Source organism: Muntiacus reevesi, chromosome X (genome assembly GCF_963930625.1).
Source record: "Muntiacus reevesi chromosome X, mMunRee1.1, whole genome shotgun sequence".
In the NCBI taxonomy this organism is placed as follows: Eukaryota; Metazoa; Chordata; class Mammalia; order Artiodactyla; family Cervidae; genus Muntiacus; species Muntiacus reevesi.
The window spans coordinates 35,236,619-35,260,200 of NC_089271.1; the positions used below are offsets into that span (position 1 = coordinate 35,236,619).

At 36.0% G+C, this 23,582-nt stretch overlaps 1 protein-coding gene across 1 annotated transcript in view; it reads left to right on the plus strand.

The window, feature by feature from the left end:
* CFAP47 (cilia and flagella associated protein 47) overlaps window positions 1-23,582 on the plus strand; it is a 490,506-nt gene that overhangs the window by 418,199 nt on the left and 48,725 nt on the right. The window contains exons 58-60 of the mRNA XM_065916701.1: window positions 11,375-11,534; window positions 13,476-13,570; window positions 17,060-17,212. Coding sequence (XP_065772773.1) covers window positions 11,375-11,534; window positions 13,476-13,570; window positions 17,060-17,212 — 408 coding nt within the window. The remainder of the gene's footprint in view (window positions 1-11,374; window positions 11,535-13,475; window positions 13,571-17,059; window positions 17,213-23,582) is intronic.

A 23,582-nucleotide genomic window follows, 5' to 3' on the forward strand; every position in this document is an offset into this window, starting at 1 on the left:
ATCTGCATACAATGCAGGAGACCCGAGTTCGATCCCTGGGTCGGGAAGATCCCCTGGAGAAGGAAATGGCAACCCACTCCAGTATTCATGCTTGGAAAATCCCATGGACCAACGACCCTGGTGGGCTACAGTCCATGGGGTCACAAAGAGTCGGACAGGACTGAGCGACTTCACTCACCATGGTGATAACTGAGTAAAGGATACTTTCATTTCTTACAACCTCATGTTTATAATTATCTCAAATATTTTTGTAATGAATAAGGATTATATCATATTATGAGAGAATAATCAGAAAGATAATGATATACACCGTGCTTGATATCTATAATATCTACTTTTTAAAAGATAAAATATGGATCATTTATGTTTATGTGATTGCTAATAATCAGAGCTAAATAAGCATTTAGAAACAAATACATGTATGTTTGTTTCCTCACAAGAGACAATTGCTATGCCTCATGTTGATTTTAGTTAATATATATCATGTAGTCTTGATAGATGAAAACTTACACTTTGTCTTGGGATCCCAGACAAGCCCCAGGATGATAGCTAACAGTGAAGAGTGCCACCAGATCTGTGGTCTTTGAAGGAGATTAAACTCTGGGACCAAAGACAGCCTCAGTTACTCAAGAACTTTGTGTAGATTTTATTTAAAGTAGAAGTGACAGAAAAAGCTCTGACATAGACATCAAAAGGGGGCAGGAGAGGACCCACCTCACTAGTTTAAGTGAGGCCTTATATACTTCTCAACTAGCTGCTGAGAAGAGATACAAAAATACCTCAAAGCTGTGAGAATTTTGCCCAAGCCGTTTCCCATAACATACATCCTGGGATGACATCAGCACGAGATTAGCCAGAGAGAACAGGTTAACCCAGAGCTCAAGGCTGTGGACGTTTTTACCCAGACCTTCTCCCATAATATACATCCAAAGCTAAAAAGAAAAAAAAAATGCATGTCCTTGAACAAGAGATACTGCTGCCAACAAGGCCTAATTGTCTAAGGCAAAAGAATGTTTAAAAGAAAGAATGTTTACCTCCTCCTTAAACAGGTCTTAGGCTTGGACTCCTTATCAACCTGCCTAAGTCAACTCTCTCAGTTTGGCAGTCAATACTAAAAATGCTATTTGCAGAAATAATATGTATTCAAAATTAATGTTGCTATTTGTGAATTGGAAAATGTCTTTAAGAACTCAGTGTTTAACGGCATTTAATGTGTGCTGCTGCCTGACATAAAGCATGGCCAGGTCTCTGGATAATTGTCATGAATTTTTATTAAATTATGTTAGCAACTGAGAATAATTTTACATTTTTTGTAAAATTTCCCTTCCTATTATGTCAAATGACCAATTTTCCACACAGATGAACTCAGGTTCCAATCACAGAGAATTGTCATTGTGATTTTTAGCATAAAGCAGGTGGATCTCTAAGCTAGTTAATGAAGCTACTGATTTGATTGTAAAACACAAAGGTATAGATTTTGTTATGCAAAGATACCTGGGTGCCTGCCCTTCAGAAAAAAAAAAAAGATCTCTATAACCTGACATTTAGACCTACTTCTACCACTAAAATATTTCTATGAAGAGCATGAAAATTGAACTTATTAAAATACTTTGTAAGTTCTGGTCTTGTAAATGGAGCCCGAGGTATACAGTATCATCCCTTTCTGTCATTTTATATAATTTTCTGGCTTCAGAAATAAAGATAAACATTCTAACAGAGAGAGAACTAATTTCTTCTTAGAATTTATAGAATTTGATGATATAGAGATGGATAGATAGAAATAGAGACAAATAAATCAGTAAATTGTAAGTGAATGATGAACTTTTGATGAGACATTCTTTTCCTTTAGTAAAATTTCCTACAGTGAATCGAAACCTGGTGACTACTACTGACATTCAACATTTCCTTTCCTTTTCTCATCTGATATTCTTTCTATTTCAGTAAGAATATAGAGTCAAATCAGAGTCTAACTGTCTGTTTTTTCCATTACATCGATCAGCCTAATGTTATATTTATCCATGTGCCTTACCTCTCTTACCATTACATTAGAAAAGCTCTTTCTGTTCTTATGGTCAACCTTCTACTTGTTCACTGAATCCCACATCTGGTCAACTATGAAGAGCTCTCCAGCTCTTTCCTTTTTCTTCTCTGTAACACTGCTTGTGGGCTTGTGCCTATCAGCATAGTTCACATGCCACTGGACTCTGCTTGATATTATATGCTAGCCTGGATGGGAGGGAAGTTTGTGGGAGAATACATGTGCATGCATGCTCAGTCGTGTCTGACTCTTTGCGACCCCATGGACTGTAGCCCGCCAGGCTCCTCTGTCCATGGAATTTTCCAGGCAAGAGTACTGGAATGGGTTGCCATTTCCTTCTCCAGCAAATCTCCCTGACCCAGGGATCAAACCCACATCTCCAGCTACTCCTGCATTGGCAGGTGGATTCTCTACCACTGTGCCACCTGGGAAGCCCTTTGAGGGAGAATGCTGCTGCTGCTAAGTCACTTCAGTCGTGTCCGACTCTGTGCGACCCCATAGACGGCAGCCCACCAGGCTCCCCCGTCCCTGGGATTCTCCAGGCAAGAACACTGGAGTGGGTTGCCATTGCCTTCTCCATGAGGGAGAATGGATACGTCTATATGGATGACTGATTTCTTTTGATGTTTCCCTGAAACTTGCACAATGCTGCTTATCAGCTATTCCCCCATACAAAATAAAAGGTTAAAAAAAAAAAGAATGCATAAAATAATCTCTCTTAATATTGAAAGACATGCCTCTCTTTACCCCTTATCCCTGCCAGCTACCATCCCATTTCTCTGATCCTTCTTTATGGCAAAATGACCTGAAAGGTTCTCAGTACTTATGCCCCTCGCTTCTTCTTATCTTTTTAATTGAAGTATAATTGATTTGGTGGCACTAGTGGTAAAATCCCACCTGCCAATGCAAGAGACACAGGAGACATGGGTTCGATCCCTGGGTCAGGAAGATCCCCTGGAGGAGAGCATGGCAATCCACTCCAGTTTTCTTGCCTAGAGAATACCTTGGCCAGAGGAGCTTGGTGAACTGCAGCCCATAGGACAGCAAAGTGATTCAGTTTTATATATATACACACATACATACACATGTATATATATTGTATATTAGCTTCCTTTTTCATATAAAGGAAATCTCACTTAGAAATTTAAATAACTTTCCCTGTTTCACAGAACTATTGAATATCACATCATAGATTTAAACTTGTAAATCTCAAATGCTTTACATTATATCATAGAGTATTCCTGCAGGTGAAGAGAGAGATTTCACACACACACACACACACACACACACACAACTTAACAGTACAGAGAACAAGAAAGGCATGGTAATTGATCAATGAGGGATATTGTTTTAATTGAAATTACTTTCTAAGAAACTATTCAGTTTCCTGATTTTTTTTACAAAAACCTTAGTTATGTTTTCTATTTATAAGGAAAAATGTTATCATAGAACATTAAGACTAGAAGGAGCATTAAGATATTCTAAATACTAATGTAAAGCTCAAAACCCTTCTGTCATCACTTTCAATAGTTATTCAGCATGTTGAAGGCCTCCAATAACAGAAAACTCTTTTTTGCTAATATATTCTTAGATTTTTAAAAAAGAAAACATAAAACTTTAACTTACAGGTGCTTACTTCGTGGTGTAAAACTTACCTTAGCCATCATATTTGTGTTGAATAGCCCCAAAAATCTACTTTAAAAACACTCTATGTTTCATATTGAACATTTTTCTAAGAAGCATGGGTTTGTGTCTATCGTGGCCTATACACATGAATGTAACCTTCTCCTTAGTGTACTTTTGTACACTAGCCCTTTGTAGTGGTGACTTCTTTGGACAAGTTCTTTATTAACTCTCAGATATTAGCTAGCTCTGTAAAAGATGGAGGCGTAAAGCTGCAATATATGGGCTTCCCTGGTGGCGCAGTGGTATAGAACCCACCTCCCTATGCAGGTGATGTGGGCTCGTTCTCTGGGTTGGGAAGATCCCCTGGAGAAAGAAATGGCAACCTACTCCAGTACGCTTGCCTGGGAAATCCCATGGACAGAGGAGCCCGGTGGGCTACAGTCCACAGGGTCACAAAGAGTCAGACACAACAACTAAACAACCACAAAGCTTCAGTATTCCCTAATATCTCAGGAAGAAAGTTCCATTCCTGAAAGGCCCTTCTTGCTGTTCAATACATGTCCCCATCCAATACATGCACCTCAGTCAAAGAGGTACAGGTAGAAAGGGGAGAATGCTTTGTCCCTAGCTTTTTCATGATCATAGCAGTCAGAGTCAGTTTTCTCTTATCTGCCCTATGTTTTGAGAGTCTGGAATTAGAAATTCTCCAAGGAAGTTCAGAGGCATTCTATGCCTCAGCCTCTGAGATAACATAGAAGGAAATGTAATTTCGTGTATTAGTTTGCTAGGGCTATAACAACAAAATCCCATTCTGGGAGGATTAAGCAAAATAAAATCGTTTTTTCACATTTCTGGAGGCTGGGAGTTCAAAATCAAGGGATCAGGATATTTTATCCCTTCTGAGGTATCTCTACCTGGCTTCTCATTGTGTCCTTACACGGTCTTCCCTGTGTGTGTGGAGCATCCATGTTGTGCGTCTGTTTGTCAAAATTCCCTTTTTTTTTTAAAGACACCAGTCAGATTTCATTAGAGCCCACCTTAACAGTCTTATTTTAACTTAACCATCTTTTTAAAGGCCTCATCTTTTAATACAATCACATTTGAGATACTGGCAATTGGGCATTCAAGATATGAGTTGAGGAGGAGGACATAATTCAACCTATACTAACTAAAGAATGAATGAAAGAACTCTTCTCCACATTTATCATTCTCTTCTGTTTTTTAGTGATAATTTTAAGGTTATTCATAAATCAGTTCTTGAAAATATATTCAAGTAAAAAGTACACAGATTTCATGTGTGAAAGTGGTTAATGAAAAGCCATGTTCTTGATGACTTGATATTATAAAAATGAAAAATTACATTCTTCTTTAAAATACATCACTAATAGTAGCAACATGAGTGGGCCTAGAGATTCTCATACTGAGTGAAGTAAATTAGACAAAGATAAATATCATATGATATCACTTACATGTGGAATCTAAAAATACATAGTACAGATGAACTTATTTACAAAACAAAAACAGACTCACAGACATAGAACACAGACTTACGGTTTCCAAAGTGGAAGATGTTGTTGTTGTTGTTGTTGTTGTTGTTGTTGTTTAGTCCCTCAGTTGTGTCTGTCTCTTTGCGACCCCATGGACTGCAGCATGCCAGGCTTCCCTGTCCTTCACTGTCTCCCAGAGCTTGCTCACACTCATGTCCATTGAGTCAGTGATACTATCTCACCATCTCATCCTCTGTCGTCCCCTTCTCCTCCTGTCTTCAGTCTTACCCTGTATCAGGGTCTTTTCTAATGAGTTGACTCTTTGCATCAGGTGACCAAAGTATTGGAGCTTCAGCTTCAGCATCAGTCCTTCCAATGAATATTCAGGATTGATTTCCTTTAGGATTGACTGGTTTGAGCTCCTTGCAGTTCAAGGGATTCTCAAGAGTCTTCTCCAAGACTACAGTTCAAAAGCATCAATTTTCTTCAACACTCAACCTTCTTTATGATTCAACTCTCATATCCATACTTGACTACTGGAAAAACCACAGCCTTGACTAGACAGACCATTGTTGACAAATGTCTCTGCTTTTTAATATGCTGTCTAGGTTGGTTATAGCTTTTCTTCCAAGGGGCAAGAATCTTTTAATTTCATGGCTACAGTCACCATCTGCGGTGATTTTGGAGCCCAAGAAGATAAAGTCTGTCACTGTTTCCATTGTTTCTCCATCTATTTGCCATGAAATGATGGGAACAGATGCCATGATCTTAGTTTTTTGAATGTTGAGTTTTAAGCCCACTTTTTCACTCTTCTCTTTAACTTTCATTAAGAAGCTCTTCATTTCCTCTTCACGTTCTACCATAAGGATGGTGTCATCTGCACATCTGAGGTTATTGATATTTCTCCAGGCAATCTTGATTCCAGCTTATGCTTCATCCAGCCCAGCATTTCACGTGATGTACTTTGCACACAAGTTAAATAAGCAAGGTGACATCTTCCTTGATGTGGAAGATGAAAGTGGAAGATGAGGAAGGGATAAATTCAGTTTAGTTAAGTCGCTCAGTCATGTCTGACTCTTTGCAACCCCAGGGACTGCAGCACACCAGACCTCCCTGTCCATCCTATCTTTTTGCCTTTTCATACTGTTCATGGAGTTCTCAAGACAAGAATACAGAAGTGGTTTGCCATTCCCTTCTCCAGAAGGGATAAATTAGGAGTATAGAATTAACAAACACACACTGCCACATATAAAAGAAACAACAAGATCCTTCTGTATAGCACAGGGAGCTCTATTCAATATCTTGTAATAAACTAGTGGAATAGAACTGGAAAAAAAAGAACATAGATATATATGTGTGTGCTAAGTCACCTCAGTCGTGTCTGACTCTTTGTGACCCTATGACTATAGCCCACCAGCTTCCTCTGTCCATAGGATTCTCTCGGCAAGAATACTAGAGTAGATTGCCATGCCCTCTTCCAGGGGATCTTCACAACCTGGGGATGGAACCTGCATCTCTTACATCATCTGCATTGGCAGGCAGGTTCTTTACCACCAGTGCCACCTGGGAAGTCCCATAGATAGATAAATAGATAGATATACATTTATACATATAACTGAATCACTTTACTGTATACTTGAAATTAACACGATATTGGTTTTTTTCCATTTATTTTTATTAGTTGGAGGTTAATTACTTTACAGTATTGTAGTGGTTTTTGTCATACATTGACATGAATCAACCATGGATTTACATGTATTCCCCATCCCGATCCCCCCTCCCTCCTCCCTCTCCACCCGATTCCTCTGGGTCTTCCCAGTGCACCAGGCCCGAGCACTTGTCTCATGCATCCAGCCTGGGCTGGTGATTAACATGATATTGTAAATCAACTGTACTTCAGTTTAAAAAACTAAATAGGGGACTTCCCTGATGGCCCTGTGGTTAAGACTCTGAGCTCCCAATGCAGGGGGCCCAGGTTCGATACCTGGTCAGGGAACTAGATCCCACATGCTGCAACTGAGACCTGGTGCAGCCAAACAAATGAATAAATAAAAAATAAATAAGATAATAATAATAAAAAAAAAAAAAATAAAAAAAATAAAAAAAAAAAAAATAAAAAACTAAATAGACATTTGACAAAAGTATAAATAAATAAATAAAATAAACCACTGTAACAAAAGTAATAGCTATCATTTAGGATGCTAGTATGTTTAAATACAAACTTCCTTGGTAGCTCAGTGGTCAAGAACCCGCCTGCCAGTGTAGGAGACCCAGGTTCAATCCCTGGATCACGAAGATTCCGTGGAGAAGGAAATGGCAACCCACTCAGTAGTCTTGCCTGGGAAATCCCTTGGACAGAGGAGCCTGGCAGGCTACAGTCCATGGGGTCAGACATGACTTTAGTAACTAAACAACAACATGTTTAAGTGTCTCTGATTTACTGACATGGGCTATTTCTAATTCCATGCTAAATATTAGAAATTATGTTGTAGAGAGTAATAGTGTAATACCACTAAAGTGATTAAAAATTAATCTCCCAAGATGAAATACTTTCATTACTAAAATGAGGATTATGTTCACTTTACACTCTTGAGAAGATTTTCTTCTAAGAAGGCAGGAAACCTCATAGCCATTAAAGCATTATACAGCTTCTATATTTCAAATTGGAGATCAGTGCATAAATATTTCTATTACCTTTAATCTAAAGAGCAGTCAAAATAGCGGTATTAAAATACACTGAATAAAATTTGAATGCTAATTGCAACTAGGCCATAGCAGATTTCAAAAGCAAAACAGTAATAGTGATAATATAATGAATGCCACTCTTTTCAATATTTCTCAGATGCTAAGCATAATATATTATCAGGGTTTCAAAAATTCTATAAATAATATATGCCTCTCTCATAAAGCACATAAAATAAATTGTGTGTAATGAAATGCGAATATTTTCCCCAAAATGATTATTAGGGTTTTGAACCTCTAGAATGGTAACTGTAATAGAAAAAGGTAAATACATCTGTAGTTAGTTTGTGTAGTTACTGTATGGAAATAAAGTAAAACACCAAAAGATCAGCTTAGAAAATGTTTTGAGTGCAGAATACATTTTATTAGATTGTGCAGTCTAATGAATGTAGTGATCATCATGCTAACTAGATTTCCCAGTCAGATGATAGAAACAACTGATGTGGTTTCTCCCAGTTTCCTGCTAAACACATATGTAGATATTGAAATTAGCCTCTAGCAACACCGAAAACTAAGACTGGCTAAAAACCTATTCCAAGAACTTAGAAGCACCTAATATAATGCTCAAATGAAAAAAAATAAAGGCCCTATCATTGATCTTGAATTGATCATGAATGGACAAAAATGGCTATTATCTGTAAAGTGTAAATGTAGGATGATCCTGTTAAAAGTACTGCTTGCCAGGCCATTTCCTTCTTGGAGTTAACTATTCCTTTGAAATTTGAAACAAAAAAATTTTTTTAATGAGCTGAAGGAAGAGACAGTCCTAGCAGAAAATAAAGCATCTATAATTAAAACAACATGGTACTTACACATGATGAGAAATCTAGGGACTGCAGAAAAAGACCAAAATATATATGAAAAGGCCATGACGGTGGCATTTCCAATCATTGAACTTTTTGTTTTAGTTTTTATTGAGATATAGTGGCTTTACAATGTTGTATTAGTTTTGGGTGTACAGCAAAGTGAATCAACTTTACATATATCCCCTCTTTTTTAGATTTCTTTTCTATAAGGTCACCACAGAACATCGAGTAGAATTCCCTGTGCTATACAGTCAGTTCTCCTTAGTTATCTATCTTATACATATTATTGTATATAAGTCACTCCCAGTTTCCCAATTTACCCCAACCCTGTTCTCCTTGATATTCATAAGTTTGTTCTCTACATTTGTGTTTTTATTTCTGCTTTGCAAGTAAGTTCATCCATACCATTTTTCTGGATTCCACCTATAAGAAATAGTATCCAATATTTGGACAACTAGTCTCATATAGAAAATCAACAACCTTGAATGCATTCTTCATTCCTTACACATGGATAAATTACAAATGGATTGACTATTTAACTATAAGGATGAAAACATATAGATATTAGAAGTAAAGATGAGTCAGATTCTTTATAAGATAGAAATGTGGACAGCTTTCCTGTCTCTGCTCCAAGTATTGCAAAAGACAATGGGAAAACCAAAGGAAATAAAAATTATTTATGAGACACGGAATGAATCTGATAAATCCTCAAAGTTCTTACCAATGCTGAGCTTCAGTCATTTCTTGGAAGTTTATTAACATGATAGTGATTCTTACTATTCAAACATGTAATAATAAAGAAATGTATGGTTAATTCAATAAGAAACTGTGGTTCTACCTGTAGACTGGTATTGGTTTTACCTGTAGACTGGTATTAGTTCTTCTTGTAGACTGATGCTCTACTTGTAGACTGGTGGAAAGTTGCAGCCACAAATAGCCTACTAGATTTTTAATTAAATGGGCTTATTATAGGATTATCTTTCATTTCAAATATTTTAAGAAAGCATGATGTTAGCAACCAAGTATCCTTTGTATCGTTGTCTTGACTCCTTACACTCTGTGAATGTCTGAGTTTATTTTTATTTATTTCTGGTTTATTTCTGATGGATAATATACTTTTGTAAGAGTAAATGATCATTTTGAAACTTTTCCTTGGAGTTTCGTGTATGGTTTATTTGACTCAGCTCTGCTGTTTTTATCATATTCCAACTTTTTATCCTAGCCTATTCTGGCTCTTGCTGTTTTTATTTATTTGAATGCAATGATTCATTGAAAATATAGAACTCATAAAGACAAAGTTGACTAGATATTTTTCATATATCTTGTTTACACCATGGTCTTTCATTGGAACTTTGGGCAAGTTGTTTAACCAAATTGTCTCAATATCTCCATCTTAAATGAGAAACATAATACACTTATTTATGGTGATTTTGGAGAATGAAATGTCATGTGAAAAATACTTAGCACAGAGCCTGACATATAGTCAACAATGAATAAATACTAACTAGTAATCATATTGATTACTGGTTATTGTTAAGTGTGATTATACACCTTAGAAAATTTTTATTTCCTGAAGGAATAAAAATAAAAATTTTTAATTTATAAGAATTTTGAGTTGAAATATTTTGTAGAGGAGCCATTTTCCATTTTCTTTTTTGATATTCTTTATAGTTTAGTACACTATTCACAAAATGGCCTTGAATATCTTCAATCTAATAACAAAGAATTAAAAAATATATAGTCAGTAATCCCTCATTTTCTTGTAAAGAAAGAATGCTACTCTTCAGAATAAAAGAAGACACCAATCACTTGGAAACCTTCAGTGTTACAAATGGCCAGAAGCTCACTAGTCTTCTAACCTCTCAATACTTGTCCATTGGTAAAGGGTTTTTTTCTAAGTCTCATGACCATCTGCTTCTGGATCTCTTGAGCTACTACTTAAATATGCAGCTTTGAGACCTCAGGTCAGACTAAACAAATCAGCATCTCTCTAGTTGGGGCTTAGCAAACTCCATGTCTAACAATTTTTTTTGCAGGTAGTACTTATGCAAGGCAAAGGCTAAATTTTTTAAATTCATTATAATGTAAGAAAAGGTTGTCAGTTTTTCTGTCTTCTGATTTTTACAACCTGAGGTGGATGCCCCTTTCTTTCATGAATAAGCTTTAGCTTCCTTCATGGATCAGTTAGAGAAATAAACAGCTTAGTGGTAGCCATTTTGGGGCTCCAGACAGAAACATGGAACTATTATGGTCTAGGAAAAAAAATACACAAAAAATTGAAAGGACAGAATTGCTGTACTATATCTTATGTAAAATACAGTAAGACTTGTAAAGGCTAATAGGTTTTATGGTTCTTTTATCACTCTGGGAAACTTAAGCTAAAACTATCAACAGTTCTTCAGTTCTTCTGTCCTCTTCAGAAGAATCTTCTTGCCTCAGGATAAAATGTTTGTTAAAAAATTGATGACATTTGAGGAAATTTAGTGAAGTAGGAATTAATTCCTACTTAGGAATTTAGGAAATTAGTGAAGTAAAGTACACATATAATTTATCATATTTTTTTGTTCAGAAGTGATTTTGAAAAATTTAGATAATCAGTAAGGAGAGATTACTTTCATTGTTAAAATTATATTCTAAAATGCTTACCACATTTGAACTTTTTTATTTTTTAACAGGAATTGCAGTGCCTCCTAAAGGGACTCTGGATATCCAGGTGTTATTTATGCCCCAGGTTATGAAATTACAAAAAACAATGGTCCTTATTCAAATGAGGAAGGCCAGTGGAAAAAGATGGCTTATTGACAATTTTACGGAATTGCACCCAGAGGTGAAAAGGTAACGTTTAAATAGGACATTGAAGGAATATGATTTCATTTTGACTGGCACTGATTGATCCAGTTTCTTTTATATGTTATGCAATGTAAAGTTCATGAGTTTATTTTCTCTGAAGTATTGATATGTATATAGTTAGAGGAGGAAAATATATTTGTTATAGGGGGGTTGTATATATCATTGCTGATTTGAAGTTCTGAGTGAGGAACAAGTCAATCTTAAGTATCGTATCAATGAATCACAGTCAGATACAGTCAAATGCAAAGACTCCTTTTTGAGTCTATATCTACAGAGCAACCTGGACCAGCCTCTCTGGGCAAAGTATAGGATTTATGCTGATGTACACCCAAGTGATGATACGGTGCCGGGTGTATGACGTCCTAATGAAATACTGCCACGACTAGGGTGTGCGGTGTCTTTGCCAGATTGCATGTTACTTGTCCCCTCTTTGCTTAGCTGAAATGTAAGCAGACTCCAGTACTGATGCAAAATTTAAATGTTTTCTCTTCTTTTATAATTTAATTAAATAATGATCTAGAAGCCTTAATTCAAAGGAAATTCTTACTTTGTCTTATGTGTACATATTTCTTCTTCACATTCAAAACCTTCTTTCCTGTAGGCTCATTAATGTCCATTCTGCCAGGATTTCACCACTCCTGCAGTCAAGACTGCAGACGTGATCTGGGTAAAATGAAAATGAGCAGGCCGTTGTTCAAAAAGTATTAAGAATTTCAAGACAGTAAACAAACATGAGCGATTCCAAGTGTGGAGTTCTTGTGCTGTTGAATGAGTCATCTGCTGGTGAAGCTGGTCCTGCCTGTTGTGTCTTGTGCTCCATCTTTAATAAGAAAAATCTGTTTTCAACAACAGTCAAAACCATGTTCTAGTATCACTGTCCTCCTGATGGTGTCTGATGGACTTTGAATAATTTTACAAATGCCCCTTTTGTTTTAACTGGTAGCCTCCAAAAGTACATTCCCCATTCCTTTCTGAAGTCCTGTACTTAACGGCATTTTTTGTTTTGTGCTTTTCCTATCCAGTTTAGAAACTGCATTACCTCTTATTAATCACAGTTTAGTCACATCAGTAAATATTAATACCAATAGAGTCATCCCTCAGTATCCTTGGGGAATGGATTCCAAGACCCCCATGGATACCAAAATCCTTTGCTGCTCAAGTCCATTACATAAAACGGCATCGAATTTGCATATAAGCTATACACATCCTCCCACATACTTTAAATCACCTCAGATGCCGTGTTGTGCTCAGTCATGTCACTTGTGTGACCCTATGGGCTATAGCCCGCCAGGCTACTCTGTTCATGGAATTTCCCAGGCAAGGATACTGGAGTGGGTTGCCATTTCCTCCTCCAGGGGATTTTCCAGACCCAGGGATCGAACCTGTGTCTCCTGCATCTCCTAAATGGGCAGACGGATTCTTTACCACTAACACCACCTGGGAAGCCCTTAAATCACCTCTGTGTTATTATAATGCCTAATACAATGTAAATGCTATGTAAATAGAAGTTTTGTTTTTGTTGAAACTTTCCAAAATGTCTTTCTTTTCTATTTTTTTTTTTATATATAATACTTTCAGTTCATGGTTGGTTGAATCTGTGGATTCAGAACCCACAGATATGGAGGGCCAGCTGCTGTACCAACCTTTGAATGTAGGGAAAAGAGTTCTTCAGTTGTAACTTGGATCTGGCAGTGATTGTACTACAGTTTTCTTTGTGATGATTTCCCAGGGTTTGGTTTGAAATGTTTATAAAAATCAGCATTTGCAGAAAATGTTTTTTATTTCATACTTATTTCTCTCCACCGAAGTTTAAATTTATGAGCTTTGTTTAAAGTATCATTAGGTCACTAAAAATGTGTTATTTTATACTAATACTTGAAAGTGTTTATGCTTTTGTTCACTCTTAATAATTTGATTTCTAATCAGGGGTTTGGGACTAGACAGTGAAGAAATTCTAGAAATACGCTGGATATACCCTATTATTGGACTCCCACAGGCACCACCTCCTGAAAACTCAGAAAGTAAGTATATCTTACAGTCAGAGAACACTAGGATTTTAAGGGATCTTAGAGACCGTCTAATCACATGTCTTCTTTGTACAAGCAAGAAAATCCAAGTTCAGAGAAAGTAGGTATAAAGTCACCCAGCTCTGCTGGTGGGAACGCTAGGGCTGAATCTGTTCTCTTAACAGTAAGTTCAATGATCTTTTCACAAAACTACCATTTCCTGTTGTTCTTGCTGTTGGTGAAACCTACCAATCAGCTAAGATTAATATAACATCAACTTCAGACCCCTTTATTTCACAGTCTTTGATGCACTCTGAGCCCTGTACTAGATTTGTAAGATTCCTAGGTACTTGGCTTTTTGGATCACATTTAATCACCGTATTCTGGCTTCTGTGTAACTCATGGGGACAATGATTCCTCTGTTAGTTTTCCTAATACAAATCTTTGATTTTGTTCTCCAAAAACTAGTCAGAATATACTACGGAGGTTTCAGGGAGGTTTGCTTTGCTACCACACATGCAACATCAAATCTCTACTTTTAAAATGCCTTTCTTTTTCTCAATGACTCCTTTTTTCCTCCACCTAATCCAGACTTATCTCAAGTTTCTGTATGTTCTCTTTCCTTAACACTCTTCTCACTTCTTCTGCATACTTTGATGTTCCCATTTTCTTCCCAGGGTCAGTGTAAGAATTCCTCTTAGATAACCAGCACAATTCCTCTTAGATAACCATAGGGTGAAATTTAGTATCCCAACCTCTTACCAGGCTCTAGGCATAGTTCTTCATAAGTAAGAATCACTGAATTGGACAACAAAGGGCTATCTGTTTTCAATCTCCACCTTGAACAACACAAATAAGCTGTAAGAAGTCTTGAAATTTTGAATTTTCCTTCTTCCTCCAGTACCAGTCTTTGCTAGTGAAAAAGGGCTTGTCTTTACTGGCATAAATTATGTCACCACACTTAGAAGAGAAAATAGCAAGTTTTGCTTGTGAATAATAGCATTTCCCCAGATACACTGGTTATAAAGGAAGAACAAGATTATATATTTCCTTATGTAGTTTAATTTTAAGTGGAGTGAAAATCCACATACCTAACAATACCTTTGACAATAAATGTCATTTGTTTTACTTGAAGAATTTTTATTTTTGTGCTAAAAAAAACTATCAACACATAAATATTTCACATACACTAAATTATCTACAGAATGCTTCACAAACATGTCAAAATATTTTTTTTATTTCTGTCTAGGACATAGTTGTTTGTATACTTTCCATAGAGCTGAGCAGTGTAAAATTTATAATAGTCTTCTGATCAAAGTGAGGCAATACAGCCTAGACATTACTCTGTTGGAATTCTAACAGCAGTATTGCTCGTGTCTACTCCAGATACAGTTTTTTTTCCCCCTAGATTAAAGATTTAAAGCAGATTTTTAGAAGTCTAAAATAAAGCCTATGAGAAAATAAAAACATAAATTTCTTGCACCGTTGCCTTCAATAAAGATTAAATATGCTTCCAAAACATAGACATTTTCTATCAAGTCACTTCTCTTGGTAATTATTATTTTTTTAAAGTAAATGTGAGTTCTGTAAATAGCCTATGTTATATTAGCACAACCAAGTGAACATCTGTGTTCTGAGCAGATTGTATAGTAGTTATTAAATCATTTTACCAAAAGTCTAAAACCTATTCTAGTAATTCTTTTTCTCTACAAATGCCCTTGAGAAACAAATGGGTACGATTTTATAAATAAATATTATTTATTCTCTGTACAGTCCATTCTTCATTCCTAAGAACACGTCGGAAATAGCCCATTGCTTTCCCTGCTCAGCTGTGTCACCATCAGTGTTTGTTGTTTCTTTTTCTTTTTTTCTATGTTTATCTATAACCCAGGTTATTCTCAAGCCCAGGGTACTTTTGTTGCACTGTGAGCCATCTTTTCTCTTTGTGCATTCTAATCTGCTCCTGTCCATTGAGGTAGATAATTGGAAAAGAGCTGCACTGCCTATCACAGTGTAAAGACAATGGAATGTGAATCCATTGTGATTTAGTAATCCTGGTATTGCTAGGACACTAATTTCCTAAGGACTTTATAGGACAAGACCAGTGACATGATGCTAATTGTAACTTTGATCACACTAATTTCCAATTTAATGCTCTTAAGACTGAAGCTAATTATAACCAGAAAAGCTTGTACATTTTCTTCAGCCATTTCAACCCACTTAATTTACATCTAACTTTGTACCCTGTTGTACTTTTCACATAATTAATTCTAAGTCCAAAATGTTCAGTATCAACCTATAAGTTTAAGAATTAAAATAAAATTTATTTTAATTATTTCTTTACTGTAGATGTGGTACAGATTGCAAAAATACGTAAATCTGCTGAACATTATCCAGTTTTGCAGTTCCGGTGAACATATTATTCTTTTTTTTTCTGTACAGCAGGAGCTAGTACAACATTGTAAAGCAGTATATTCTAATAAAATTATTTTAAAATATGTTATTAGTGATGCCATAAAAGCATAGAGTAATATATTTCAAAAGTTTTTTTTAATATTGTGATTCATTTTTTTATCTCATATTCAGTTTATGTCTTGTGTGCATCTGAACTGATAAAATATAACATTTGATATATTTCGGAGAAATATGGACTCTAGTATACATGGCCTCATAATATTATAGAGATGGTGCCAGCATAGTAATATTCCTTTATAAAATTATTAGCTATATATAGATATAATATTTTGGTTACTCACAAGATCACTAACACGTCTGAAATTTATATAAGAAAATGGTGGAGTTTAATATTGAGAGAGAAATATATAGTTACATTAATTTAATGTTTAATGCTATAAATTAAATTAATATGTAATAATTGTTAATATTATTTTTAAATAAATAATTACAGTTTTATTTTTAACTGCTAAATAGTGTATTTTATAAATTTGAAAGCAATTCACACATGGAAATTAAAATATTTTACTTAAATAATTTAATTTCAAAGTACATGTAATATTATTTTTAGTTAAATTAAATATTAATTAAATTAATATTTTTAGTTTAGGAGATAATAAGACATATTCTAAAAGTATTATAAAATAAATACTATAGGACTTTTAAAAAATTATTTGAAAGTATTTGCTGTAGTATTTTTATTTAAGTAAAATTTGGTATTTACCACAATAAGCTTACAGATAGCTGAAAAATCTAGTCCCTGAATCACATTTCTGCATCTTAATGTAATCTTCTGTACTTTGCTGTGTATCTTCTAGATTTATCTCTTGTCATGCTGTTTTTACATATTATTTAATATTCATGTTGCTTCCAAAATGTCAGTGTATATAGATACTGAATGAATGTATGTGTGTTAATACCAGATGCAATGACATGCCAAAGTCTGCCAAAGGGACTTCTATTTTTCATAGCATAATTCATTTTTTTCTATCTCAAGAACAATCAAATAGCCCATTAGTCAAATTAACTGAAAGTATTTTTCTCCTGTAGTTGTCATAAAGTGTCAGGCCAGGAAGCGGCTAGAAGAGGAAGTGGAAGTCACACTGGATGGAGATTTTGGGGGAAAAAATCCTATCTTATACCTGTCAGACTTTATAGTGATTCCAAAAAGAAAATCATATTCATATTATGAAGATATAGACGGTAAGAGAACAGAGTCATGGGTATAAAAAATTATAATAAATAAAAACGCAATTTCCTTAAATTTCAGGTTGCTGACTACTCAGTTACATGAAAATTCATGCCCATCTATTTCTCATTTACCGTTAGTGCCCAATGAGTGTTCAGTTATTTTTGTCCTCTTCACATAGAAGTTTTTTGCAAATGACAGTAGTTTTGGTTATTGATGGATTTATAAGAATAGATTCAGGTTATGTCATCAGTGAGGAAAGAAAAAATTGTAGTAACTGTAATTTTCATGTCCTTCAATTTTAATTTCTTACTTTATTCTCTTTTTCTGATTTATGGAATGTGACTAAAGCCATGGCTTGTAGCTTTAAATTTTAAAGAATGACCTTGAATAAAATGTTTCTTATTTAAAGAGATAGAAAAATTGACATAAATTAGATGCAATACCCAAATATATTTTGTATAATAATCCCTCTGACATTTGGAGTCTTAAACAAGACATTTCAAAAAGTTAATATGATGGTCTGGCAAAATCAACTCTCAATGATACAAACTTTAGTTTTCAGCCATCTTCCACATGAAATAATGTAGAAAGCTCCTATTCCCATTGAAAGGGAAATTCCCTTAATTTTTTTATTAGTATCAAGGGGAGAAATCTTTATGTATTATTAATAAAGCAATTAACCACAAAATTAAGTATGAAATGCCTTGCAGAATCAAAATATCTTCTCTAGTTTTCTTATTTTGGTCTATTGTTTTTTACTTTGATCTCACTACTACCATCTCTGTGTCTAATCTAATTATTTCAGTGATGAGAGAATGTAAATGAGGTATAACAGAAGGAAGCGTATACAAGAGTGTAGAGAGGATATACAAGCGATAGTAAAATAATTTTTACTTTTTTATAATAACTATTTCTACTAAGTAATAAATGCTCATTTTAAATGATTAAAGACATTTCTGATGAATATGAATATCAGTCCCTCAGCTCAACTTAGTCCCACTCAGATGGTGTTAGAATATAATAAATTTGAAATATACCCTCTCATACCTCCAACCATACTTGAGTGATGGAAGCCTGTTAAGAATGTAACCAGCTTTTTAAGAAATCTCCACACTGTTCTCCATAGTGGCTGTACTAGTTTGCATTCCCACCAACAGTGTTAGAGGGTTCCCTTTTCTCCACACGAACATTACAGCATACTAACACATATATATGGAATTTAGAAAGATAGTAACGATAACCCTATATGCAAAATAGAAAAAGAGACACAGAAGTACAGAACAGACTTTTGAACCCTGTGGGAGAAGGTGAGGGTGGGATGTTTCGAAAGAACACCATGTATACTATCTATAGTGAAACAGATCACCAGCCCAGGTGGGATGCATGAGTCAAGTGCTCGGGCCTGGTGCACTGGGAGGACCCAAAGGAATCCGGTGGAGAGGGAGGTGGGAGGGGGGATCGGGATGGGGAATATGTGTAACTCTATGGCTGATTCATGTCAGTGTATGACAAAACCCACTGAAATATTGTGAAGTAATTAGCCTCCAACTAATAAAAAAAATTTTTTTTAATAAATAAAATAAAATCTTACCAATAGACAAAAAAAAAAAAAGAATGTAACCAGCTTTTAACCAAGACCAGTTAACAGTGACAAATAAGACAGGCATCTTTCTCTTTCACTTGTAAGCCTGAACTTGGGCGTGGTTTAGGGAGTGCAATGCCTGTGCCCCCTGCGATTATCAGGGATTCAGGTCCTTTTGGGACTTCCCTTGTGGCTCAGCTGGTAAGCAATCCACCTGCAATGTGGGAGACCTGGGTTCAGTCCCTGGGTTGGGAAGATCCCCTGGAGAAGGGAAAGGCTACCCACTCCAGTATTCTGGCCTGGAGAATTCCATGGGCTCTATAGTCCGTGGGGTCGCAAAGAGTCAGACACGACTGAGCGACTTTCACTTTCAGGTCCTTTTCTCTTGTTGCTCCACCATCCACCAAGTTGTCCTCATCTGCATCATCAATTCTGCAGTCACATCCTCAGTAAATAACAAGCTGGTTCCTTTTAAAACCATGACCTGAAGATGCATATGTCATTTCTACTTTTATCCCATCAGTGAGATCTCAGTTATATATAGGCACACATAGATGTCCTTGAGACTGGGAAATGTCTCTTGACAGACTGCCAGATAAAATTGGGAGACATTCTAGAACAAAGAGAAGCAAAAAGGGAGAAAGTAAATATTGGGGAGACAATTAGCAGTTTCTGCCATATTTTATTTGCTGTGAACTGATAAAATCTATCATCTTTCCATCCAAAAATACTTAATGAGAACCTATTACACATGGAGTATTTTTCTGGGCCTGGAAATTTACCTACATCCCATCCCTCTCCTACCATCAGACTGGTATCCCCACTCTTTAGGATAGCATTCCAGTTAGATCTCTGGTCAACATCTCAAATCCCCTACTGAGATGAGCATCCAAGTTTAACTGGACCTGCACTGGCCCTGTTGCTGGGGCCTGAGTACCATTTCCCTTTCTCCAGTTCCCTCTGCCATCTATGTGATATCAAGTATTGTCATTCTGTCTCTACCTCCTGCTGCTGCTGCTAAGTCGCTTCAGTCGTGTCCGACTCTGTGCGACCCCATAGACGGCAGCCCACCAGGCTTTCCCGTCCCCGGGATTCTCCAGGCAAGAACACTGGAGTGGGTTGCCATTGCCTTCTCCATCCTACCTCCCCAAACCCAGATTAGAACCTTATTGCTGTCCATGCCAGTTGAGCATTTAGTCTTCCAAGAACTATGCTGTTTTATGTTTTGTATTCATTACATTATTGTAGAACATCAAAGAAACCCTATGAAACACATAGTATCTCTATATCTTTATTTTACAAGTGAGGAAATCTCAGGAAAAAGAAGTTTAATGACTTGTCCAGGGTCCTACAGTGCAGCAGAGGAAGGGATGATACATGAATCCAAGATCAACTGTGTTTTAAAGCTTTTTAAAAAATAATAATAATTTAGATTTAAAACGTAGATATGAAATTGTAGGTTCTGAGCAATTCATATTGAGTTCAGCCCTAACCTAATTGCTTTTTCTTTAAAGCCCTGTAGAAATCAAAAACTTTTATAAGGGCAAAGCTTTCTGAGAGATTCCCTAACTTAAGGTATAATGCCCAGTACAAAGTGGTCAAACAGTATACAAAAAATTGCTTCCACGTTCCCTTTATCATACCCTCTTCTATTATACTTCCTACCCTGTGTTTACCCACTGCTTGCTGAATAAAATATTACTCTGCAACATAGAAAATTAACACTATTCATCCATTTTTCAGCCATAAAACATATAATTCATATGAATGACAGTTGATCATTTTTTACCGACTAAAATATTATTCAATCTATGTAAAATAATCCAGAGTTACATTCACCATTTGTCCCCTACTGTCATTCCAGTCTCTTATTTCTCTAGGACATTAACTTGTTATTAACCTGGGTGGGATCACCTGCCACTTCTCTACACTTACCATCCACTTTCCCAGCATGATCAGCATCTATGAGACAGTCTGCTCTGCCCGGCCTGCCAACCCCCACTCCTTTTTTATGGAAACTACCTCCCAAGCTTGCCACAAGATTCTTATCATAGTTCAGTCATATGCTGTCCTCCTGGCCAGAGTGGGCATATCAGGGAGGTTGGGCTCCCCCTCATCTTCTGTAGTCAGAATGCAGGAAGTCTGTTTATCTTCATTTATTGAAGCTGTAATATGTAGTTCTGCTGCTGCTGCTAAGTCACTTCAGTCGTGTCCGACTGTGCGACCCCATAGACGGCAGCCCACCAGGCTCCCCCGTCCCTGGGATTCTCCAGGCAAGAACACTGGAGTGGGCTGCCATTTCCTTCTCCAATGCATGAGAGTGAAAAGTGAAAGTGAAGTCGCTCAGTCGTGTCCATCTCTTTGCAACCCCCTGGACTGCAGCCTACCAGGCTCCTCCGTCCATGGGATTTTCCAGGCAAGAGTACTGGAGTGGGGTGCCGCTGTCTTCTCCGAATATGTAGTTCTAGGGAGTATTTATTTCTCTACTTTTCTCTAAAGGCCTGCTTTCTTGTCTCTTTGTGGGTCTCCTTTCTCTGTCTACCCATCGATAGACACATGGCTCTGTCATGCTTAATCAACTCTTCCTTTAGTTCATGAAACACTTGGTGTCTTCCAAAAAAGATTATTCAATCGGGGGTTCTGTTATTTGCAAATAGGCATTCTAAGAGTAAATGTAGAAGAGACTCTAGAAATAATAAATATTTCTTAAACGGATTGTAAAAATATCAGAATCATCTTCCCCACATACTCTCATTATAAAATTTGGCAGGCACTATTTTAAAAGCTGGAGATGGAATTATGAAATGAGTATCTATGTTAAAAAAGATTCAAAAAGAATTAGTTCACATTAACTTCTTTTTGGTTTACTGGGCAGTTACTGATAGTATGAAGTATATGAGAGTAAGAGGTAGTAATGCTGTCACTAGGTTGCACAATGAGATATTTAATTTTTAATTATACTAATTTACTGCTTTTTTCTCCTTGGTTGAATTTTCATTTTTAATTGAAAAATGCTAACATAATCACAGCCTGCTTAAATTTATAAAAAGTAAAATAAATTTGTATGAGGACAGGGGAATTTTCCACTGCAACACCTATCCAGTTACTCTCTATTTCAAAGAACTATGTATTAATAATGAAATCAGACTGATGCAAACCATTTCCATTTATATCCCAAAATTATTATGAGTTGGGTACAGATTTTACCTTAGAGAATCATGTAGTAGCATTGGACAAATGTAGAAAAAGTAATTGTTAAGTAAATGCAATTCTATTGGCTTTCTTTTCTTTAACCAGTAGCCAATATAAAAAAAAAAAATTCTGATTGTTTATGCATGTCAGGGATAAAAATATTAGTGTAGATTAACCACAGAATTCAAATGTGTAATACAGTTTCCAATTTCCAGTGATAAATAAATGTGAGTACTTTCTTACTAAAATAGAAAACAATTTTATTATGTAGGCAACCTATAATAAGTGTTCCCCAGTGAATGTCCAGTTTCTGAAGTGAAACCATTGTTTTCTGTGTCATCCTGTAATGCTTCAGTGAAGTTTAATAGTTTAGTCTTCAAGCTTGATTTTTTTTGAAATCTATCCTGTTGAAGGCAAAATGTTGATGCTTCTATGACATGAAGTAAGGAAGGTAAAGAAATGCTTACATTCAGGACTTATTTTAATATGTTCTTGCTACTTAAATTGCTTAAATCGTACCCTTGTCAGGTTGCAAGCTAAAATATATATATATATATATATATATATATATATAATTCTGATAATAGAAATTGATTAGATCTTATTACCTGAAAAAAAAATCCACTCCCTTCTAGATAAGAATGGTCTATAAGGAGGTTGACAACATCATTCTGGGAGATTCGAAAAGCATATGCGGAAAAGAGTCTCTCTCTTAAATAGCTCTTGAAAATACACCTTTTGATATGGCTCATATTTCACTATTTCATTATTTTTCACGATGAAAAATAATGCTTACTACTGAAAGTAACTATTTGGAAGGTTTGCAGTCTTATTGCTTTCCATCATTCTCTAGTAGCTTTTTCTCTGCTCAATACCACCAAACTCAAGAAGATCATCTTTTTTATTTTTATTTTTTTTTTGCAAAAGACATTTTAATTTGTAAACATATGTTTCTGTTCTGAAGCATGTCTTGCTATACAGAAGTAGGTTTCTTCAGTCACTTCCCTGGTGGCTCAGACGGTAAAGAGTTCTCCTGCAATGTGGGAGATCTGGGTTCGATCCCTGGGTTGGGAAGATCCCCTGGAGGAGTAAATGGCAACCTACTCCAGTAGTCTTGCCTGGAGAATCCCATGGATAAAGGAGCCTGGCGGGCTACAGTGCCTGGGGTCGCAAAGAGTCAGACACGACTGAGCGACTAAGCACAGACACTCAATTTTAATGTTTTTAAACATTAAAAATAGTAATGTCTTAATGTCTTTTCTCTGAATATTTGATAAATCAGTTGACCTCTCTCTAGTCTGAGTTCCTTAAAAGCATCTGGTAATTGCTGGATTCCTTTTACTGCCCAATTCCAAAGATGTAACCAACTTGCATGCAGTCTCTGAAAGTCCCCCTGCTTGCTGTTTCCTTCTCATCTATTTCTTTATGAAGGGATGGGGCTGGTCACAAACCTGAATACTATTTTAGCCTTTATATAAAGGCAAACCAGCTCTTTTCACCTATGTGTGTCATTTGGTTATAGTTTACTCAACACATTAAATAGAATCCAAAAGTCATGTTGTTCATGCCATGTTGTACTTCCTATAGTCTCTTAAATCCCTTATGGT